Source organism: Lagenorhynchus albirostris, chromosome 18 (genome assembly GCF_949774975.1).
Source record: "Lagenorhynchus albirostris chromosome 18, mLagAlb1.1, whole genome shotgun sequence".
NCBI classification, from domain to species: domain Eukaryota; kingdom Metazoa; phylum Chordata; class Mammalia; order Artiodactyla; family Delphinidae; genus Lagenorhynchus; species Lagenorhynchus albirostris.
The window spans coordinates 51,022,849-51,046,606 of NC_083112.1; the positions used below are offsets into that span (position 1 = coordinate 51,022,849).

The 23,758-nt window shown below is 38.3% G+C and overlaps 1 protein-coding gene across 1 annotated transcript in view; it reads left to right on the forward strand.

Moving 5' to 3' along the window:
* The window catches only part of SCEL (sciellin), a 126,979-nt gene that overhangs the window by 14,433 nt on the left and 88,788 nt on the right, over positions 1–23,758 (forward strand). The window contains exons 3-6 of the mRNA XM_060129148.1: positions 10,665–10,733; positions 15,920–15,988; positions 16,920–16,958; positions 17,980–18,060. Of these exons, the coding sequence (XP_059985131.1) occupies positions 10,665–10,733; positions 15,920–15,988; positions 16,920–16,958; positions 17,980–18,060 (258 nt within the window). The remainder of the gene's footprint in view (positions 1–10,664; positions 10,734–15,919; positions 15,989–16,919; positions 16,959–17,979; positions 18,061–23,758) is intronic.

The following is a 23,758-nucleotide window of genomic DNA, read 5'->3' on the forward strand; positions in this document are numbered from 1 at the left end:
GATATCAAAGGTAGATCACAAATTTGGGGTTGCACAAATTTGCACAGATGTGGGGGGATAGACAATTTAGATGGCTAAGACAATTTATAGTCAGTAGAAGTGATGGTTTTATGCCAGACATGCTTCCTTAAAAAGGCCCAAGGAAGCCAGCTTGGCTGGCATGACAGCTGCTGAGTGAAGGGGAAATTGGCTCTGATGCTTTCCCCACGCCTGCTGGCCCAGTAGTGGGCTACGTGCTATGTATTTTTCTTCAGGCAGAAATGCGTCTGGTGTCTGCTACTCTCCCACAAGTTTAGGGAGGGGATCCCAGGGAGATGGAGAAGTTCTCTTGGCATCTTCAAGGGTATATATTCGCTGGAATTGTTTCAGTTTCACTGCTCATCTTTCTTTAATTATCTACTGCAGTTCTTTTATAGCTTTACTGTAAGTGGTTCCAGAGTGTTGAGTAATCAGAACCAGGAGAAATGTGATATTTCAGGTTTGGTTGGGTTGACATGGAAAGGTTCTGATACTTATTCTCTGCTTTGGCTCAAGGCCAAAGTCTCTACTACATGTTTGGACATTTCCTAAAATTGCCTGCACTTTCAGGTCCACTATACAAAGTAAGGAAGACATAACTTCAGGATCTTATGTATGAAGTTCTATTGAAGGGTTGACCAGTAGGAAAAGGGAAAGTTTGGAATAAAAAGATCACTCTTGTCACTTGCTAACTTTTTAGCCTTAGGAAAGCCACAGAATCCCTGATCAATTTTCTCATCTGTGAACTGGATATAAGTGTATCCCCTGCCTAATTTATAGGGTTATTTTAAGGACCAAACAGAGCAAAGTATATAATCTCATGGTTCAAAAATAGGCTAAATCTGTGAAAAATCAACCTTCTTAACCACAAATATTGGTACTTATTTTCCTACATTTTGTCAAGGGAAACTGTCAAGACCAACAAGTGGAAAAATTTCAGATATAATGGGCTTAATTAAATTTAATAACTTTATTGGAGTATAATTGCTTTACAATGGTGTGTTAGTTTCTACTGTATCACAAAGTGAATCAGCTATAAGTATACATATATCCCCATATCCCCTCCCTCTTGCATCTCCCTCCCACCCTCCCTATCCCGCCGCTCTAGGTGGTCACAAAGCACCGCACTAATCTCCCTGTGCTATGCGGCTGCTTCCCACTAGCTATCTGTTTTGCATTTGGTAGTGTATATATGTCCATGCCACTCTCTCACTTCGTCCCAGCTTACCCTTGCCATCCCATGTCCTCAAGTCCGTTCTCTAGTAGGTCTACGTCTTTATTCCTGTCCTGTCCATAGGTTCTTCATGACCTTTCTTTTTTTTTTAGATTCCATATGTATGTGTTAGCAAGCTGTATTTGTTTTTCTCTTTCAGATTTACTTCACTCTGTATGATTGATTCTAGGTCCATCCACCTCACTATGAATAACTCAATTTTGTTTCTTTTTATGGCTGAGTAATATTCCATTGTATATATGTGCCACATCTTCTTTATCCATTCACCTGTCGATGGACACTTAGGTTGCTTCCATGTCCTTGCTATTGTAAATAGAGCTGCAATGAACATTGTGGTACATGACTCTTTTTGAATTATGGTTTTCTCAGGGTATATGCCCAGTATGGGATTGCTGGGTCATATGGTAGTTCTATTTTTAGTTTTTTAAGGAACCTCCATACTGTTTTCCAGAGTGGCTGTATCAATTTACATTCCCACCAACATTGCATGAGGGTTCTCTTTTCTCCACACTCTCTCCAGCATTTATTGTTTGTAGATTTTGTGATGATGCCCATTCTGACCGGTTTGAGGTGATAACACATTGTAGTTTTGATTTGCATTTCTCTAATGATTAGTGATGTTGAGCATCCTTTCATGTGTTTGTTGGCAATCTGTATATCTTCTCTGGAGAAATGTCTGTTTAGGTCTTCTGTCCATTTTTGGATTAGGTTGTTTGCTTTTTTGATATTGAGCTGCATGTGCTGCTTGTAAATTTTGGAGATTAATCCTTTGTCAGTTGCTTTGTTTGAAAATATTTTCTCCCATTCTGAGGGTTGTCTTTTCATCTTGTTTACGGCTTCCTTTGCTGTGTGAAAGCTTCTAAGTTTAGGTCCCATTTCTTTATTTTTATTTCCCTCTCTCTAGAAGGTGGGTCAAAAAGGATCTTGCTGTGATTTATGTCATAGAGTGTTCTGCCTGTTTACTTCTAAGAATTTTATAGTGTCTGGCCTTACATTTAGGTCTTTAATCCATTTTGAGTTTATTTTTGTGTATGGTATTAGGGAGTGTTCTAATTTCATTCTTTTACATGTAGCTGTCCAGTTTTCCCAGCACCACTTATTGAAGAGGCTGTCTTTTCTCCATTGTATACTCTTGCCTCCTTTATCTACAATAAAGTGATCATATGTGTATGGGTTTATCTCTGGGCTTTCTATCCTGTTCCATTGATCTATATTTCCATTTTTGTGCCAGTACCATACTGTCTTGACTACTGTAGCTTTGTAGTATAGTCTGAGGTCAGGGAGCTTGATTCCTCCAGCTCCGTTTTTCTTTCTCAAGATTGCTTTGACTATTCGTGGTCTTTTGTGTTTCCATATAAATTGTGAAATTTTTTGTTCTAGTTCTGTGAAAAATGCCAGTGGTAGTTTGATAGGGATTGCATTGAATCTGTAGACTGCTTTGGGTAGTATAGTCATTTTCACAATGTTCATTCTTCCAGTCCAGGAACATGGTATATCTCTCCATCTGTTTGTATCATCTTTAATTTCTTTCATCAGTGTCTTATAGTTTTCTGCATACAGGTCTTTAGTCTCCATAGATAGGTTTATTCCTAGGTATTTTATTCTTTTTGTTGCAAGGGTAAATGGGATTGTTTCCTTAATTTCTCTTTCAGATTTTTCATCATTAGTGTATAGGATTGCAAAAGATTTCTGTGCATTAATTTTGTATCTTGCTACTTTACCATATTCATTGATTAGCTCTAGTAGTTTTCTTGTAGCATCTTTAGGTTTCTCTATGTATAGCATGTAATCTGCAGTGACAGTTTTACTTCTTTTCCAATTTGGATTCCTTTTATTTCTTTTTCTTCTCTGATTACTGTGGCTAAAACTTCCAAAACTATGTTGAATAATAGTGGTGAGATCGGGCAACCTTGTCTTGCTCCTGATCTTAGTGGAAATGGTTTAAGTGTTTCACCACTGAGAATGATGTTGGCTGTGGGTTTGTCATATATGGCCTTTATTATGTTTAGGTTAGTTCCCTCTATGCCTACTTTCTGGATGGCTTTTATCATAATTGGGTGTTGAATTTTGTCAAAAGCTTTTTCTGCATCTATTGAGATTATCATGTGGTTTTTATCCTTTAATTTGTTAATATTGTTTATCACATTGATTGATTTGCATATATTGAAGAATCCTTGCATTCCTGGGATAAACCCCACTTGATCATGGTGTATGATCCTTTTAATGTGCTGTTGGATTCTGTTTGCTAGTATTTTATTGAGGATTTTTGCATCTATGTTCATCAGTGATATTGGCCTGTAGTTTTCCTTTTCTTGTGACATCTTTGTCTGGTCTTGGTATCAGGGTGATGGTGGCCTCATAGAATGAGTTTGGGAGTGTTCCTTCCTCTGCTATATTTTGGAAGAGTTTGAGAAGGATAGGTGTTAGCTCTTCTTGAAATGTTTGATAGAATTCGCCTGTGAAGCCATCTGGTCCTGGGCTTTTTTTTGGAAGATTTTTAATCACAGTTTCAATATCAGTGCTTGTGATTGGTCTGTTTATATATTCTATTTCTTCCTGGTTCAGTCTTGGAAGGTTGTCCTTTTCTAGGAATTTGTCCATCTCTTCCAGGTTGTCCATTTTATTGGGATATATTTGCTTATAGTAATCTCTCATGGCCCTTTGTATTTCTGCAGTGTCAGTTGTTCTCATTTCTAATTCTATTTTTTGAAACTTCTCCTTTTTTTTCTTGATGAGTCTGGTTAATGGCTTATCAATTTTGTTTATCTTCTCAAAGAGCCAGCTTTTAGTTTTATTGATCTTTGCTATTGTTTTCTTCATTTCTTTTTCATTTATTTCTGGTCTGCTCTCTATGATTTCTTTCCTTCTGCTAACTTTGGGTTTGTTTTGTTCTTCTTTCTCTAATTGTTTTAGGTGTAAGGATAGGTTGTTTATTTGAGATGTTTCTTGTTTCTTGAGGTAGGATTGTATTGCTATAAACATCCCTCTTACAACTCCTTTTGCTGCATCCCATAGATTTTGGTTCATTGTGTTTTCGTTGTCATTTGTTTCAAGGTATTTTTTTATTTCGTATTTGATTTCTTCAGTGATCTCTGGTTAATTAGTAGTGTAGTGTTTAGCCTCCATGTGTTTGTATATTTTACAGTTTTTTTCCTGTAAGTGATCTCTAGTCTTATAGCATTGTGCTCAGAACTGATTCTTGATAGGATTTCAATTTTCTTAAACTTACCAAGGCTTGATTTGTGACCCAAGATATGATCTATCCTGGAGCATGATCCATGAGCACTTGAGAAGAAATTGTATTCTGTTGTTTTTGGATGGAATGTCCTAAAAATATCAATTAAGTCCATATTGTCTAATGTGTCATTTAAAGCTTGTGTTTTCTTATTTATTTTCATTTTGGATGATCTGTCCATTGGCAAAATGGGGTGTTAAAGTCCCCTACTATGATTGTGTTGCTGTCGATTTCCCCTTTTATGGCTGTTAGCATTTGCCTTATGTATTGAGGTGTTCCTATGTTGGGTGCATAAATATTTACAATTGTTATATCTTCTTCTTGGATCGATCCCTTGATCATTATGTAGTGTCCTTCTTTGTCTCTTGTAATAGATTTTATTTTAAAGTCTATTTTCCCTACTATGAAAATTGTTACTCCAGCTTTCTTTTGATTTCCATTTGCATGGAATATCTTTTTCCATCCCCTCGCTTTCAGTCTGTATGTGTCCCTAGGTCTGAAGTGGGTCTCTTGTAGACAGCATATATACAGGTCTTGTTTTTGTATCCATTCAGCCAGTCTATGTCTTTTGGTTGGAGCATTTTATCCATTTACATTTAAGGTAATTATCAATATGTATATTCCTATTACCATTTTCATAATTGTTTTGGGTTTCTTATTGTAGGTCTTTTCCTTCTCTTGTGTTTCATGCCTAGAGAAGTTCCTTTAGCATTTGTAAAGCTGGTTTGGTGGTGCTGAGCTCTCTTGCTTTTGCTTGTCTGTAAAGGTTTTAATTTCTCCATCGAATCTGAATGAGATCCTACTGGGTAGAGTAAACTTGGTTGTAGGTTTTTCCCTTTCATCACTTTAAATATGTCCTGCCACACCCTTCTGGGTTGCAGAGTTTCTGCTGGAAGATCAGCTGTTAACCTTATGGGGATTCCCTTTTATGTTATTTGTTGCTTTACCCTTTCTGCCTTTAATATTTTTTCTTTGTGTTTAATTTTTGATAGTTTGATTAATATGTGTCTTGGTGGCTTTCTCCTAGGATTTATCCTATATGGGACTCTGCACTTCCTGGACTTGATTAACTATTTCCTTTCCCATATTAGGGAAGTTTTCAACTATAATCTCTTCAAATATTTTCTCAGACCCTTTCTTTTTCTCTTCTTCTGGGACCCCTATAATTCGAACATTGGTGCATTTAATGTTGTCCCAGAGGTCTCTGAGACTATCCTCAATTCTTTTCATTCTTTTTTCTTTATTCTTCTCTGCAGTAGTTATTTCCACTATTTTATCTTCCAGGTCACTTATCCGTTCTTCTGCCTCATTTATTCTGCTATTGATTCCTTCTAGAGAATTTTAACTTTCATTTATTGTGTTGTTTGTCATTTTTTGTTTGCTCTTTAGTTCTTCTAGGTCCTTGTTAAATATTTGTTGTATTTTGTCCATTCTATTTCCAAGATTTTGGATCATCTTTACTGTCATTATTATGAATTCTTTTTCTTGTAGATTGCCTATTTCGTCTTCATTTGTTTGGTCTGGTGGGTTTTTACCTTTCTCCTTCATCTGCTGCATATTTCTCTGTCTTCTCATTTTGCTTAACTTACTGTGTTTAGGGTCTCCATTTCACAGGCTGCATGTTCCTAGTTCCTGTTGTTTTTGGTCTCTGCCCCCAGTGGGTAAGTTTGGTTCAATGTGTTGTGTAGGCTTTGTGGTGCAGGGGATGGTTGCCTGTATTCTGATGGATGAGGCTGGATCTTTTCTTTCTGGTGGACAGGACCACATCTGGTGGTATGTTTTTTGGTGTCTGTGAACTTATTATGATTTAGGCAGCCTTTCTGCTAATAGGTGGGGTTGTGTTCCTGTCTTGCTCGTTGTTTGGCATGGGATGTCCAGCACTGGAGCTTGGTGGTCATTGAGTGGAGCTGAGTCTTAGCGTTGAGATGGAGATCTCTGGGAGAACTCTCGCCAATTGATATTATGAGGGGCCGGGAGGTCTCTGTTGTACCAGTGTCCTGACGTCAGCTCTCCCATTTCAGAGGCTCAGGCCTACACCTGACCAGAACATCCAGACCCTGCTAGTGTTGGTCTCCTGCAGAGGTGGGGGGCAGCTGTGGCTCACCCTGGGAACAAGGACAGTGACAGCAGAAGGTCTGGGAAGCAGTCTTTGTCATGAGCCCTCCCAGAGTCCTCCAATGGCCCCACCAAAGATCCTCTAGCCTGGGCTTAATTAAATTTAAAACATGTTTGAAAAAAAGTTTGCCTTCCTGCAGAAAAGGACTTTTCTAATATATGCAAAGTAGATGGCCTCATGTTCCCACACTGCTGAAGAAAACCTAAAACCAAAAAGCCAAATAACAAACACTCATGCCATTGTTGAATCACATGGAAATCTCATGGGGTAAATTGGAATAATGATTGTTTGTAGTGACAAACTTTTTTCTTTTCACCATGCTCTTTCAGGTGGTGGCTGGTTAAAATAAATGCATAGTTGCGTTTTTACACCCGAAGTAAAATGAATTAACCTTGCCAAACATTGTGAGCTCTTTCATGTCTGCCTTATTTAATGCTTACTAAATACTGTGATAACTTCTCATGTGACTTGATTTTGTTCTTTCTCTGCAGATATGAAAATTATGGTAGGGTGGTACGCCATAGACGTAACTCCCATGATGCCTCAGACAGGTGGGTGTTTCAGATGAGTTATTCATTAGCAGAAACACAAAGACAGTCATTTTTGAGAGTAGACTTGTTCAAGACAGGCTGAATATTTGTAGCTAGCCTCAGGCTTTCCCTGACATCCTGGGCACATGAAGGAGAATCTGTGATGTCATCAGGGGTGTTTACAGGGCAAACTGTGCTTTTCCAGCTTTATGCTTCCAGAATACGGCTTGGAGGTGTAGAATAATCAATCCACTGCCTACCCTACCAAGGTGGCCCTCCTGACAGGAAAGGGAAGGGGCCGCCACAGAAACATAGGATATTTCTGAGCCTTAGAGAAAGGAACCCTAAAAGCAGAACAACAGCTAAGTTCACTTGCTTTATGGGGCAGTGCATTTCTTTTCAAAAACTCCTAGGCTTGTGGAAAACCACTAAATGATACTCAATGGCAAATAGACTGACAAATGCAAATTAGTAGGAAAATTCAAACAAAACTCGTAAGCACAATGGTGTAAATAATCTAATATTGATGAAATAAATAGATAATATTCTTACTAAAGTACATTTATAGTCACACACATACAAACACCCACACCCATCAGAAGAATTTAACTATTTCTCAGACACAAGTTTTATCTGGTCCAGTAGCCAGTGTCTTCCACCAAGACATACTTAGTGATTGTCTTTCATGGTGGGGACTTTAAAAAGTCAAGTAGACACTTTGAATATGTCTATTTTGGAATTTTTATCTGTGAATTTTTCTGAACCATTTAACAATTGTTCATAATTTTGATGTGTTCTCAGGGTCCTGAGTTTACCCCCCTCTACACAAAGTATCTGATTGGTTTTTGGGTTTCCAGCCTTGGCTCATCCAATTGACTGTTCTGTGATTGGGCAGGCTCTCTCCATGCCCTCTCCTTGGTCGTCATGATTTCGAAGCTTACATCCTTGTTCTCTGTTGGCCCTCAACTCACCAAACAAAGGGAACCTAATCATCTGAATCCAGACACCAGTGAAAAATGCCCCCTCCATTTTATTTGCCTTTCTCTGCAACTATTAAAGAACAAACATACTTGTTGTGAAGTGTGACCAGGCAGACTAAGCTTCGTGCTCTTAGTGTGTTTCAGAATAACGGGACCTTAATGCCGTCTATGCTTACTTTATATTTTAAACTCTGTTGGTTACCTGAACCCTTCCTGTTACTGGACAGCATTTTGGCTAAAGCACATCGAGCTTTTATCCTAAGTAACAAAAATCTGCAAGCCTGAGACGTTTCCCCTTTGACCCCTTGACTTGCGTCTCAAATGACATCTTCCTAAAAGGTAGTGTAGGTTATTTATCTCCTCGCATTTGCTCACATGGATGCCCATGTGACACTTTTCTACCCTTTGGAAGAGGCTGTGTCCACTTTGATGTTCACCCAATACCACGTTGGAGCACCAGTGTGTGCTGACATTGTGCCAGGTGCTGGGAACACAAAGATGCATAAGACACCAGCCCTTGACCTTAAGGAACTCACATTTCATGGAAAAAGATGCATACATAAGCACAAATACTCAAATTTACCATGGAAAGTGCTTGTGGAAGTGTGTGCCGGTGCTATGGGAAGGAGCAGAGGGAGTGGCTAACTTTGCCTGAATGAGTGGGAGACCTCACTGAGGACGTGGTCGTTAAGAGGCGCTTCCAGCAGAAGCAATGATATGTCCAAGAGTTCCACACGAGCAGAGACTGAAAATAAAGGAAAAGGAAAATAAATAATAGTCTCATCAGCCTAGAAAACAAGCTTCATAGTGTGCACAAACTAGGACATTTTACTGTCCTTCCTCTGCCCGATCATTAAAACATGTCACATGAGGCAGAAGCAAAAATAGTACCTGTGGAGATGCACTATGTGAGCCAGTCCCTATTCTAAAGTCTGGGGCCAAAACAAAATCCCCGCGTTCATAGAACTTGCTTCCTAGTTGAAGGTGGAGGAGGGAGAGACTGAAAATAAACAAACACAATATAATATGTCATGTGGTGATAAGTGCCTGGAAGAATAAAGCTACTAATGAGATATACAACAATAACATCTGTAAAAGGGGCTGTTTTCTGGAAGGGGGTCAGATGGCCCTGCAGCACCTACCTGCACTCATGTATCACACCTGCTGGTGAACCACACTATGATTTCACTCTGCATTTCTTTAAAAATGCGGGGAATTGCATTAGGCATTTTTTAACCTTATTCTTGCTTTAACCGACACTATTCCTTCTACCTCTGTTTGTTCATGTCTGTTTATCCTCCAAGATCCACCTTGACCTGCACCTCATCCCGAAAGCCTTCTGTGATCCCCACCTCCACAAATAAGCTTTCTCAGCTTCAAACTTCCTTGCACTTGACCTGAACCTTTTCTACGACACTGACCACTTGTTGCACTTGGACGTATGTCTGATCTGTCCCTCTAGCTCTGTGTGTGTAGGGGTTACAGATAATTCATTCTCGACTTCCTCGCTCACAGTCATCAGCACAGTATATCGTTTACCTCCAAATATTTGCTTAATAAAGATATACTATATCAAGTTAAAAATTACATGTTAAATAATATACTGTTTTAGTACTTTTTCTGATTCAATATGTTTGGTCTGTCAGCTTCAGGTGATGCTTTGAAATGCAAACTGTAAATCATGGTATAATTCTCCAAAGAGCTTGCTTTCCCTGTATCACAAGGTTATATAAAGCATTAAACAGGCTTTTTTTTTTTTTTTTGCTGATTGATCAGTCTGATCAAGATAGCTCCACTGCTTTGGTGATCATCGTTCCTACTATTGGGCCTTCTATCTTCATTTCCCTTATTTTTTTGTCTTCTCCCCCACTCCCTTTTTTTTTCTACTTATCTGTCCGTCTTAACTCTCTGCCTCTGTCTCTTCTCTCCCTTCTTCTCCCGGTCTCCCCTCTCTTCTCCTATCCTTCCCATCCATCCTTTCTCTATTCCCCCACTGTCTTCTTTTCATTTCTTTCCAGTGTCTCCTGTTTCTCTCTTTTCCTTTTTTTCTTCTCTCTCCCTCCCTCTTTTCTGCCAGCAAGGTCTTTTCTCTCAACCCTGTCCACGGTGCTGAACTTTTAATGAAGCAACTTGTACATAGCTGTTGTGTTGGCTTATGGCTCTGCTGAAACTCCGCAAACAAAATATAGCTGATTATAAGGGACTGAGTTCCTATTACTTAAAAATCAACAACATTGAAAACACTACATATTAGTTATTAACCATTTTGCATGGTGTGCTTCTTGTTTTACATATCCTTATCACCAATTTGAATGTGTTACATTGTAATTAGAATAATTGGACCTAGAGAAGAATTCTTTTATTAGCATGGAGAATAGGGTTTGCTATATTTTATCCTACCCAAGTCAAAGCCTGGGAAGATTTCGGTACTCCAAGTCTGTAACATGTACATCTCCTACCCGAATAGGACAAAATTTTACCAAATCCATGATGTTTTATAACTATTTTTTTGTAATTTATTTGATCTTTCTATAATTATTTTTTGCTACAGGAAAACAAACGAGAGGGATGAGCCAAAAGCCACAATCAGTTGGCACAGATCTGGTGACACTTTGGACAGGTAAGGTGTTTTGAACCACGCAAGCGGAATGCATAACATATGTTAAATCCAGTTTCTTGTAAAGCATGAGACATTTAAATGTTTACCAAAGTAAGTTTTGAACCATGATATTTTATCTCCAGGGACAGAAGGACTATAAAGATTGAATTATCTTCTTCTTCAAAACTCACAAAATCTTGACTTGATATGCCATTTTCCTAAAATCTTGCTAGCAGTAGATCAATAGGAAAAATTCTGAAGAAACCGGGTTGAATATAGGTGGGGTGAGCACTGCATGTGGTCTGTTCAACTTTAAATGGAGAATATAGTTTTTTTGTGTGTGAGTAGCCAGTTCTTGTTCTAACTTTGGTCTTTCCATCCCAGAGGCAGAGAAACAGCAGTTTCTGTATAATTACCTTATGGAGAGACTATACCTTTTAATAATACAGTAGTTTTGATCTGCTCTAGGATAAAGACATTAGCTCTTTACTTTAGAAAGTGAAACTACTCTTTCGGCAGTGGAGTCACCATATGGCTGTGGAATGAGTCATTGGCTGAGCCTGTTATTGGCTCAGTCTTAGACAGAGGGAAAAGAAGGACTCATCCCTATATAGAAAATTGAGGAATATCTCTTCAAGTTGAAGTGTAAATGCTACAAGTCACATTTTAATTTTATATTTGGTAGAGGTGCTTATTAGGCATAAGTAAAGAACAAAGTTAACATGTTATTTGGAATCTAGACATAGTGAATACCTGAGGCCATTTATAGTTGAAGCCACTCCCTGTAGCTAAAGATGTGCTGCTTTTGGAGACAAACAAGCAACCCGCTACAATTGAAGCACATATGCTGAAACCTATGGCATCTAATAGATTCTATATTCACACCATGCCTGTGCCAATTAATACAGCAAATGCATGCACTTCTGCACTCTTCATAGCTTTCTTAAAAAAATAATTTATTTGCTTTATTGAAATCCATCAAAATTAATAGTCTCTACTTTTTGAAAGATACTGTTAAGAGATAAACATCAAACCAAAGACAAGGAGAAAATATTTGCAAATCATAGATCTGATAAAAAACACACACACACACACACTTGTATCCAGAGTTTATAAAGAACTCTGCAAATAAGAGAGAAGTACTTCCAAACGGCAGAGTAAGGACCTCCAAAAATCCACTCCTCCAGAAAAGTATTAACACTGGAAAAAACTGTCAAAATCAACTTTTTCCGAACTCTGGAAATTAACCAAAGGCTTGAAACAATTTGCTAAGTGTCTATTCAAGAAAAAGAGTTGGCTGTCAGTAAGAACGGCACGAATTGCCACATTTTAAAGCTTCCTATTCACCTATTCCTCTTCCCAGCTCCATGGTAGCCTTGAAAACCAGCAGCCTTGGAACAACGGTAGCTTCTTCATAGCTTTTTAAGTCAATCTCCCGAATAGCTGATTAGCCCTGGTATCCCTAAGGAGGTGACTTCTCTCTTGTAATTCAAAAATCAGTTTGGGAGAGGAGTCATAGTACCTCTGCCCATTCACCTCCGCCTTGCAGGCTGTCCTATTACACTGTGAATTGAGGACGGAAACCCTACTTCTAGGAATGTAATTGCAAGTGAGATAATTATGTCTCAAGAAAGGTGAATATGTGGGAGACCTAAGCGTTTGTAGGCTGTGTGTCTGAAAGCTTTTCTCAGGCCAGTCAAGATAGAGCCTTGGAACTTAGCAATACACTAGACCAGGCCTCACAGGCAAGCTAACTGAGTCATTCTCAGCCTCATCGACAAATCAGAATTAACTAGAGAGCTTTTTAACTCTGCTGATGACTTGGTCCCACCAGCTGTCATCCCCCAAATTCTAATTTAATTAGTCTGAGGTAGGACTCGGACATTTTTTAAAGCTTAGGAAGTGATTCTGATGTGCAGCCAAAATTCAGAGCCACCAACCTAGCCCAAACCTGCATTTTGTAAACTAGAAAATGAGGCCAGAGACTCCCTGCTTTATTTACACAGAGGTTTAGCGGCGCATGTTTGGAAGAAGTATCCTGGTCAGGTCCTTCCGCAGGTAGTGTCTGTCTCCCAAGAGTGAGCTACATCTCTGTAAGTGTGGGAACAGATTTGAGGGAGAGAACACAGGAGTCTGTAAAGAAAGGCAAGTCCTCATAACAGGAGTCAGACTCCTATCATGCAGGCCACTCCAAGTGCAAGAGGTGAAATAATTTTGGGAGTTAGATGATCAAATGTATCAGATGTGTATGTGTGCCATTTCAGTACTAACGCATATAATAAATGACTAGGAGAAAAGTACTGACTTTACATTTGAAGAGTTCCCTTTTAAAATATACATCTGTTGGTAAAAATATGAAGTGTTCTAAAGAAATATAAGTTAATAATTGTGTACATGCATACACTATGGGGCAAACCCTGAAGGTGGTTTCTTGACTAATTTGGAAAACCTAGGTTAAGGAGCCCTCTAGTGTTCGGTTATGGAAGTGTTACTTTTCCTTTGGTTGGATCCTGCTGCTAGTTATATTGTTTAGGTATTTCCTGTCTCTGAGACTGACTCCTATTAATCTCATATCACAACTTGGCAGAAAATTAGTTTCTAAGAGAAGTACAAAGTTAATCTCCCTAAGTAATAAGAAATTGATGAATGCATTGGAATGGTGGTTTAGAGCTCTCCAATATTGTTTATACACTGATTCCCCTAGTGGAGTGAAAGAGATAGTGGAGGTGAAAAATAGCAACTGGAGAAAGACATGTTGATCATGAGTGTTGGAACAATTACACTACAGAACCAGGTGTACGACATTGGGGCCTACTGGGAAGACTTTGGAGATAGACTACTTCCCGGCTGTGTGGCCAAGAGAAAGCCACACACCTTCTCTGAGACTCCATTTCTTCATCTATAAAGCGAAAATAACTACACCTACCTTGTAGGGATGTTCTGAAGAGTAGAGGAAATTGTATAAGATGAGTGGCAAAGAGTAGTAGGTAGCTATTTTTATTATTACATGCAGTATTGCCCACATAGATCAACATAGTAGAATTTTGATTAACTTCATTTAATTGTAACCTCAGAACTCTCCTTTATTTAAACCTTGAAAGTGTTTGAAATTAACGCTGTTTTCTTTAGACAGATTGTCATTTTCCCTGTACCAGAGTAGCAATTTCCCAAGATTATTTTTATCTTATATGAGGATCTCACAGACAGCTATAAACGCTGAGTAGTTTCCACAGAACATTTAAGATTTAGGATTACCTGACATCTTATGGTATTCACAGTGGTTTACTGCAGAGCTCTTTAACTATAAACACATCAGAGGCTCAGTAGCAATTAGTACAGGGAATTTACTTATAGTCTTTGGCCTAATGATCACCTGAGAGATCATCATGAGTTTTTTTTTTGTTTTTTTGTTTTTTTGTTTTTTTGTTTTGCGGTACATGGGCCTCTCACTGTCGTGGCCTCTCCCGTTGTGGAGCACAGGCTCCGGACGCGCAGGCCCAGCAGCCATGGCTCACGGGCCCAGCCACTCCGCTGCATGTGGGATCTTCCCGGACCGGGGAACGAACCCGTGTCCCCTGCATCGGTAGGCGGACTCTCAACCACTGCGCCACCAGGGAAGCCCTCATCATGAGTTTTTAATACTTGGATTCATTCTGTACAAGATAATACCTGTATTGTGAGCAGTCTATTGAGAATATGGAGCTCTGGAGGATTCCAACCTTTCTTCCTTTTTACATTCAAGAGTCATCAGTTTGTGGCATTACATACCATAAACAGAAACTATTTGGGGTTGACTCGTGGAATTTTAACAATTAGGGTTATTTACCCAATGTTTTAGTTGCACATGTCAAAGTGACATCTAGGAATTGAAATCATTTTAAAGCTATGACAATTAAGCCATATTTTTCTATCATGAATGGTTTTTTTTTTTTTAGAACAAGGCAAGGTTAGTGTCCTTCTTCCCAGGAACAGTTTATAAAGCCCTGTACTAAAGTGGATGATAAAAGTGAAAGTTTAGAGAAAGTTATAGTAGACCCATAGTATGGGATCAACAGAAGAATCTTGCTGATCTTTTGTTTTCTGGAGCCTGATTTTGCCACATCCTAGCTTTGTGCAAGCCTGCAGAGTGCTCCAGAAGACAGCCCCACGTCTCAGGAAGAGCTTTCCTATCTGGTGTGTTCTTCCTGGCGGGAAGGGACAGAACAGGGGTTGCAATTGTGAGATTCCACCACTGGCATGCAGACTACAGGATTCCTAGTTTGTCTTATGACCCAAAGGACAGACAAACACACCTTTTCCAGAATTACCCTCCTTGTGGAGACCTGAGTTTAGAGGGTTTAAAACCTCTGATGGTCCGCAGGGCCTATTAACAAAATGTGTTAGTCAGTGTAAACAAGTTTGCCAGGGTAGAGCAACTCTTGTAACAAGTTCCTTCTCCTGCCTCCAAATCTTGGTCGGTTAGCCCGACAGAAGATTACTGCTTACTCCCCTCAGAGTCCAAAGGGATTGGCTGGAAAATTAGGGGACGACCCTGTTCCATGGAATGACTCAGGGACCTAGGTTCATTCCTAGGTTTTAATGCTGCCATCTTCAACCCATGGGCATCAAAGCCGTAGCAGAAGGGGAAGAAAGAGCAAGGAGGATCACACAAGAGGTTTTATGATGGGTTTGCGAGTCATGAATAATATTTCCGCCCACGTTCTTTAGTTTAGAATGCAATCATATGGTCCCAACTTAATTGTAATGAAGATTGGGAAATATGGTCTTCCTGTGTGCTCAGAAGGAAAATAAAGAGTTTGACAAGCATATAGCATTGTCTATGCCACAAAACATTTTTTAAAAATTGCTTAAGTCTTCCATTGATTCCTTGTAGCGACATAGGAAGTACTGTCATTGGCTAGATATATTATTAAACAATAATGAATATGAAATAGTTAATGAGTTAAATGCTTAAATGAGTCAGAAAGGCTAGTTGAAAAACATAAACTTTAAAAGTTGCAAACTGTATCAAAATAGCCTCATAAATAGATTTTGTTGTAAGTAGCTTTTTTGTTAATTGCAAAATTTTCTAACATGTAACACCTGAAAAGCAATTGTTTTTACCAGAGAAAGTTTCTGTTGTGAAGTGATTATAGCAAGAACGAGATCTGAAAGGAGTTTAATAATCTAAATGTTCATCCAGACTTTTGTCTTATTTCTTTATAAAGGATCTCAGACAGAAATGATGCTGCCAAAACATATAAGGCCAATACCCTGGATAACCGAGTAACCAATAGGTAACAGTATCTACTAACTTTGGGAAAGGCTCAAGTAATACAATATTTTTCTAAGCGTTACTTATTTACTTGATATTAAGTAGGATTCTTCAATCCTGCTTAATATCTTTCTGTAAATTCTCATCCTCTATTTTTTTGTTTGTTTGTTTTTTAGATGTTGGGGGTAGCAGTTTATTAATTAATTAATTTATTTTTGCTGTGTTGGGTCTTCGTTTCTGTGCAAGGGCTTTCTCTAGTTGCGGCGAGCGGGGGCCACTCTTCATTGCGGTGCGCGCGCCTCTCCTGTTGCGGAGCACAGGCTCCAGACGCGCAGGCTCAGTAGTTGTGGCTCACGGGCCTAGTTGCTCCGCGGCATGTGGGATCCTCCCAGACCAGGGCTCGAACCCGTGTCCCCTGCATTAGCAGGCAGATTCTCAACCACTGTGCCACCAGGGAAGCCCCATTCTCTATTTTTTTTTTCACACAAATAATTCTGGCATAAAAACTTTACTCCTGCTCATGGTTAAAGAAAAATAAAGTCTTACTTCTGGCTTCAAAATCAAGAGTCATTGCTTCAGGCCATCATTCTTACCACATTTATGTTTCTGTTTAAGTTATCCTGGTGGCAAGATTATGAAGTACATGTAAACGTCAATTTTACATTCCTATTGTTAAAGAAAATTACTGAACCCAGCAAACAAAAACACGGGGCTTAAAAGATAATGAATTTTCTAAAGAAAAAAAATTTCTTTTGGAATCTAATACACAAAAGGTAAAAAAATCATGAGATCAACTTTTCAAATTTATTCAAATACTGATGCTTTCTTTTTCTTTCTCGCAAATAATGTTAACTTTTAATAATAATAACTCTAAGTTCATGGACAATTGCAAATTGATGCAAGAATTCATTCTTTGTTGCTGTTCAAACTTTGCCTTCTTTTTTTCTTACCAGAAACATGTCCACGTTTCGCTCACCAGAAGAGACAAAGATGTATGTACTTTTCTAACTGACATTACATTTTAAGGATAAAGTGTATTTCTTCCTATGTGTTCAAGAAAAATCAGGACATACTGCCCTCAGACCAAAGTTTCATTGTAGTTCAGCCATGCCCCCATAGCTTTGGCAGAGTTGAATAGTAGAAATATTGAAATGCTCTACAAAATTTCAAGCGTTTTCTGTCTGGACTTTTACACAGAAGGACTTCTCCTCTAACCAAACACCAAAGCTTAAGTCATTCTTTTTTTTCTTTTCTTTTTTTAAAATCTAGAACCTTTTAATTTTTTCCCTATCCCTATGGCAACTCTTTCTTCTTGCACATTTCACTTGCTCCCAAAACACCCATCGTATCTACAGTACAACTTAGTCATGAAATCATGGCTTTGCTAACAATCTATGTAGACAAAATACCTTTTCCCTGTACTAACAATGGTTGTTATAAACTACCAAACTAGGTAGATTTTTGAAAACTTAGTTGGTTTTTAAATTTGTATTTACAAATAAAGTAATTTTCACACTGGACTGCACCTCCAGTAGTTGAAAAAGGCCTGAGTGACCTCCATTTTTTTTGAGGGTCTGCATATATTAATAAATGCTAAATAGAGATTTAAAATGGTGTGATTTTTAAATGTTTTCTTAAACTAATGCTTTTAATGCAAAAAATTTCAATATGATTCTGTTAGTCACAACATATACAGGATCAAAAAATATATGTAGGAATCCATAGGACATTGGAATTGATTGGTCTGGGTTTCAGACACACCATGTCATATAATGAATGACTTCTTCATTCAATTCCTTCGGTTTTAATTATTTGTATGATAGCCTGGCAATTTGTAAAATAGTAAACTAAGGAAGAACTTTTTCTCTTGTTGCTCTTTCATGCTCAAGTGAAATATTTTGTGATGGATTCAGAGCAGGTGGGAATATGAGTAGATTATAAGACCTTTCAAAGGTGGGGTAGAGTGGAAAAGTTTCAGAAATGTGATCATTGTTTGTTCTTGTGATGAAACAGGCAACCTGGAGGTTTGTTCAGTGCAAATGCCACCAACACCCCAGCTTCCAACTCTGCTACTACTCCTGTAAAGAAAAAGAGGTATGATGGGCTCGTTGGGACTACCTCTTGCTGCAGTTCTGTAAGGGATTATTCTTTATTAATTTCTGAACTAAAACATCCACCAAGGCCCCCAGGCGGCGTCCAGAAGTTGCTCTGCCCTTCCTCATTATTCCCTCCTCCCCTTCTCAGGGGTCCAGTGCCTGCTAGCTACTCCTGTCCTCAAACCTCAGTCCTTTCCCTACCACCCACAATCTCCCTTTCAAATATGCCAGCTTTTTCCCCCCAATTTTATTGAGAAATAACTGACATACAGCACTGTGTATGTTTAAGGTGTACAGTGTGATCGTTTGATTTACATATATTATGATCACCCCAATAGGTTTAATTGATATCCACCTATCATCTCATATAACATCCTTATGTCAATAAAAAGAAAAGAAAAAAATTCTCCTTTTGATGAGAACTCTTAAGACCTATTCTCTTAACAACTTTCCTATGTATCATACAGGAGTGTTAACTATAGTCATCATGTTATACTTTGCATCCCTAGAACTTATTTATCTTATAACTCTATTGTCCTTTGTTGAATGATATTTTAAATGGATATAAAATAAATTGGTCTAAAGGGCAAAAAACCCAAAAAAGTAAGTTTGTACCTTTTGCCCACCTTCCTCCAATCCACCTGATTCCCCTGCCTCTGGTAACCACAAATCTGATCTCTTTTTCAAGTATGCTCTCTTAGGGTCTTGAATAACTAGGTAATGTTTTGATGATGGAGCTCAGATATTAAAGAGCAAGATACTTCAGGTTATACATTTTAACAGAGTCCTACTACAGGGAATTCCTGCCCTGTGTGTAATAACTGCAGTGTGGCCAAGTGTCACCATGCTCCTGAAACCAGCCTGAATCTTGGATGCCTCCTCTGCTCTGTGCATTGTGCTACTTCCAAGTACAGAGTCAAAGGCCACGTCTTGAGGCCCCAGTCTGCATTCTTGTGGTCATTCCTCTTTCAGCTTCCCCTGCATGGCCTCGCATTTTTGCCTGTGCTAAGTTCCATTTATCTAGTAGGCATGAAGAGGAGCTAGACTTTGGTAGTGCAATATTCTCCATGTGACAAAATGTGATGGCGGAAGTGATTTTTGCATATTGAAGAGAACACTGTGCCAGTGAATCATGATGCAAATGGAAAACAAGCATTCGTGAACCTCAGTGCTTTTGAAATTTTCTTATTTTCTTTGCCTGCTCCTAGGACTATGCCTGGTATAGGGTAGCTGCTCAGTGTTTGTTGATGGGCTGTCTGACGGTCATGGTGCTGCTATAGTCCTCCTGGAGAGAAATGGCTGATTCTATTTTCTCCTGCAGTCGGAATTTTCGTTGTATCTACAGTCCCAGAAAATACGACCACCTTTCTCTTAGACCCAAATTTCACATCCCCCGCCCCGATTCTGTGTCTGTTAAGAAAGGTTGGAAGGGAAATTTAAGGTCAGTTAGTTCAGTCTCCTACCCAGTGCAAGAATCGTTCCTCTGACACGTTAGGCATAATTCAGGACCGCTGAAGCCAGCAATACGACTCTCACTTTTGTGATATGCCTTGACTAGCTCTCAGGGATTGCAATGAGCTGAAATCTGGTTTGATTTACTCCCATCCCACCTTAGTTCAGTCCTGTGATGCCTCAGAGAATAGATCAGCTTCAAGAATTTAAAGGAGTCTCCTGTCCTTATCCCTTACTTTCCTTCTCTAGGCTATGTTACTCTCCTCTGAACAGCTTCATTTTTGATCCTTAACTTAGTCTTTTTGACAGTCCTTAGCTATCTCTACCAATTAAAATTATGTCCTGGTAATGTGAAGACACCTTTCTAATTGGATATATATGTGTGTGTGTATATATATGTATATATATATATATATATACACACACACACATAAATATATATGCATCTATATAAAATTGAGGTTAGCATTGCTGTGGTGTTCATTTATATTTTCAATATTCTTACTTGTCAGAGTTTCCTATCATACAGTTTTTCTTTAAAACCATATTTTGAGTAGAGCACAAGATTGTTGTTATTTTTATTATGAAATGTTTTAGAAATGCAGAAAAATAAAAACAGAGAGAGGTGTTTTGATGATAAGCAACCATGAGCTTACCATCTAGATTCAACAAGAGTTATTTTCCAGATTTCCTTCAGACTTTTTTTTTTAACATCTTTATTGGAGTATAATTGCTTTACAATGATGTGTTTGTTTCTGCTTTATAACAAAATGAATCAGCTATACATATACATATGTTCCCATATCTATTCCCTCTTGCATCTCCCTCCCTCCCACCATACCTATCCCACCCCTCTAGGTGGTGACAAGACACCAGGCTGATCTCCCTGTGCTATGCGGCTGCTTCCCACTAGCTATAGGATTTACAATGGGTAGTGTATACATGTCCATGCCACTCTCTCACATTGTCCCAGCTTACCCTTCCCTCTCCCTATGTCCTCAAGTCCATTCTCTAGTAGGTCTGCGTCTTTATTCCCATCCTGCCCATAGATTCTTCATGACCATTTTTTTTTGATTCCATATATATGTGTTAGCATACAGTATATGTTTTTCTCTTTCTGACTTACTTCACTCTGTATGACTGACTCTAGGTCCATCCACCTCACTACAAATAACACAATTTCATTTCTTTTTATGGCTGCGTAATATTCCATTGTATGTATGTGCCACGTCTTCTTTATCCATTAATCTCTCGATGGACATTTAGGTTGCTTCCATGTCCTGGCTATTGTAAACAGAGCTGCAATGAACATTGTGGTACATGACTCTTTTTGAATTATGATTTTCTCAGGGTATATGCCTAGTGGGATTGCTGGGTCATATGGCAGTCCTATTTTTACTTTTTTGACAAACCTCCATACTGTTCTCACAGTGGCTGTATCAATTTACATTCCCACCAACAGTGCAAGAGGTTCCCTTTTCTCCACACCCTCTCCAGCATGTATTGTTTGTACATTTTTTGTTCATGACCATTCTGACTGGTGTGAGATGATAACTCATTGTAGTTTTGATTTGCATTTCTCTAATGATTAATGATGTTGAGCATTCTTTCATGTGTTTGTTGGCAATCTGTATATCTTCTTAGGAGAGATGTCTATTTAGGTCTTCTGCCCATTTTTGATTGGGTTGTTTGTATTTTTGATGTTGAGTTGCATGAGCTGTTTGTAAATTTTGGAGATTAATCCTTTGTCAGTTGCTTCATTGGCAAATATGTTCTCCCATTCTGAGGGTTGTCTTTTGGTCTTGTTTATGGTTTCCTTTGCTGTGCAAAAGCTTTTAAGTTTCATTAGGTCCCATTTGTTTATTTTTGTTTTAATTTCCATTTCTCTAGGAGGTGGGTCAAAAAGGATCTTGCTGTGATTTATGTCATAAAGTGTTCTGCCTATGTTTTCTTCTAAGAGTTTGATAGTGTCTGGCCTTACATTTAGGTCTTTAATCCATTTTGAGTTTATTTTTGTGTATGGTGTTAGGGAGTGTTCTAATTTCATTCTTTTACATGTAGCTGTCCAGTTTTCCCAGCACCACTTATTGAAGAGGCTGTCTTTTCTCCATTGTATATTCTTGCCTCCTTTACCAAAAATTAGGTGACCATAGGTGCATGGGTTTATCTCTGGGCTTTCTATCCTGTTCCATTGATTTACATTTCTGTTTTTGTGCCGGTACCATACTGTGTTGATTACTGTAGCTTTGTAGTATAGTCTGAAAACAGGGAGCCTGATTGCTCCAGCTCTGTTTTTCTTTCTCAAGGTTGCTTTGACTATTCGCAGTCTTTTGTGTTTCCATATAAATTGTGAAATTTTTTTGTTCTAGGTTTGTTCTAGGTCTGAAAAATGCCATTGGTAGTTTGATAGGGATTGCATTGAATCTGTAGATTGCTTTGGTAGTATAGTCATTTTCACAATGTTCATTCTTCCAGTCCATGAACATGGTATATCTCTCCATCTATTTGTATCATCTTTAATTTCTTTCATCAGTGTCTTATGCTTTCTGCATACAGGTCTTTTGTCTCCTTAGGTAGGTTTATTCCTAGGTATTCTATTCTTTTTGTTGCAATGTTAAATGAGAGTGTTTCCTTAATTTCACTTTCAGATTTTTCATCATTAGTGTATAGGAATGAAAGAGATTTGTGTGCATTAATTTTGTATCCTGCTACTTTACCAAATTCATTGATTAGCTCTAGTACTTTTCTGGTGGCATCTTTAGGATTCTCTATGTATAGTATCATGTCATCTGCAAACAGTGACTGCTTTACTTCTTCTTTTCTGATTTGAATTCCTTTTATTTCTTTTTCTTCTCTGATTGCTGTGGCTAAAACTTCCAAAACTATGTTGAATAATAGTGGTGAGAGTGGGCAACCTTGTCTTGTTCCTGATCTTAGTGGAAATGGTTTCAGTTTTTCACCATTGAGGAGATGTTGGCTGTGAGTTTGTCATATATGGCCCTTATTATGTTGAGGTAAGTTCCCTCCATGCCTACTTTCTGGAGGCTTTTTATCATAAATGGGTGTTGAATTTTGTTGAAAGCTTTTTCTCCCTCTATTGAGATGATCATGATCATATGGATTTTATTCTTCAGTTTATTAATATGGTGTATCACATGATTGATTTGCATGTATTGAAGAATCCTTGCATTCCTGGAATAAACCCCACTTGATCACGGTGTATGATCCTTTTAATGTGCTGTTGCGTTCTATTTGCGAGTATTTTGTTGAGGATATTTGCACCTATGTTCCTCAGTGATATTGACCTGTAGTTTTCTTTCTTTGTGACATCTTTGTGTTGTTTTGGTATCAGGGTGATGGTGGCCTCATAGAATGAGTTTGGGAGTGTTCCTCCCTCTGCTATATTTTGGAAGAGTTTGAGAAGGATAGGTGTTAGCTCTTCTGTAAATGTTTGATAGAATTCGCCTGTGAAGCCATCTGGTCCTGGGCTTTTGTTTGTTGGAAGATTTTTAATCACAGTTTCAATTTCAGTGCTTGTGACTGGTCTGTTTATATATTCTATTTCTTCCTGGTTCAGTCTCGGAAGGCTGTGCTTTTCTAATAATTTGTCCATTTCTTCCAGGTTGTCCATTTTATTGGCATATAGTTGCTTGTAGTAATGTCTCATGATCCTTTGTATTTCTGCAGTGTCAGTTGTTACTTCTCCTTTTTCATTTCTAATTCTGTTGATTTGAGTCTTCTCCTTTTTTTTCTTGATGAGTCTGGCTAATAGGTTATCAATTTTGTTTGTCTTCTCAAAGAACCAGCTTTTAGTTTTATTGATCTTTGCTACTGTTTCCCTCATTTCTCTTTCATTTATTTCTCATCTGATCTTTATGACTTCTTTCCTTCTGCTATCTTTGGGTTTTTTTTGTTCTTCTTTCTCTAATTGGTTTAAGTGTACGGTTAGGTTGTTTATTTGAGATGTTTCTTTTTTCTTAAGGTAGGATTGTATTGCTATAAACTCCCTTCTTAGAACTGCTTTTGCTGCATCCTATAGGTTTTGGGTCGCTGTGTTTTCATTGTCATTTGTTTCTAGATATTTTCTGGTATCTTCGTTGATTTCTTTAGTGATCTCTTGGTTATTTAATAGTGTATTGTTTACCCTCCATGTGTTTGTATGTTTTACAAATTTGTTCCTGTAATTGATATCTAGTCCCATAGCATTGTGGTTGGAAAAGATAATTGATACGATTTCAATTTTC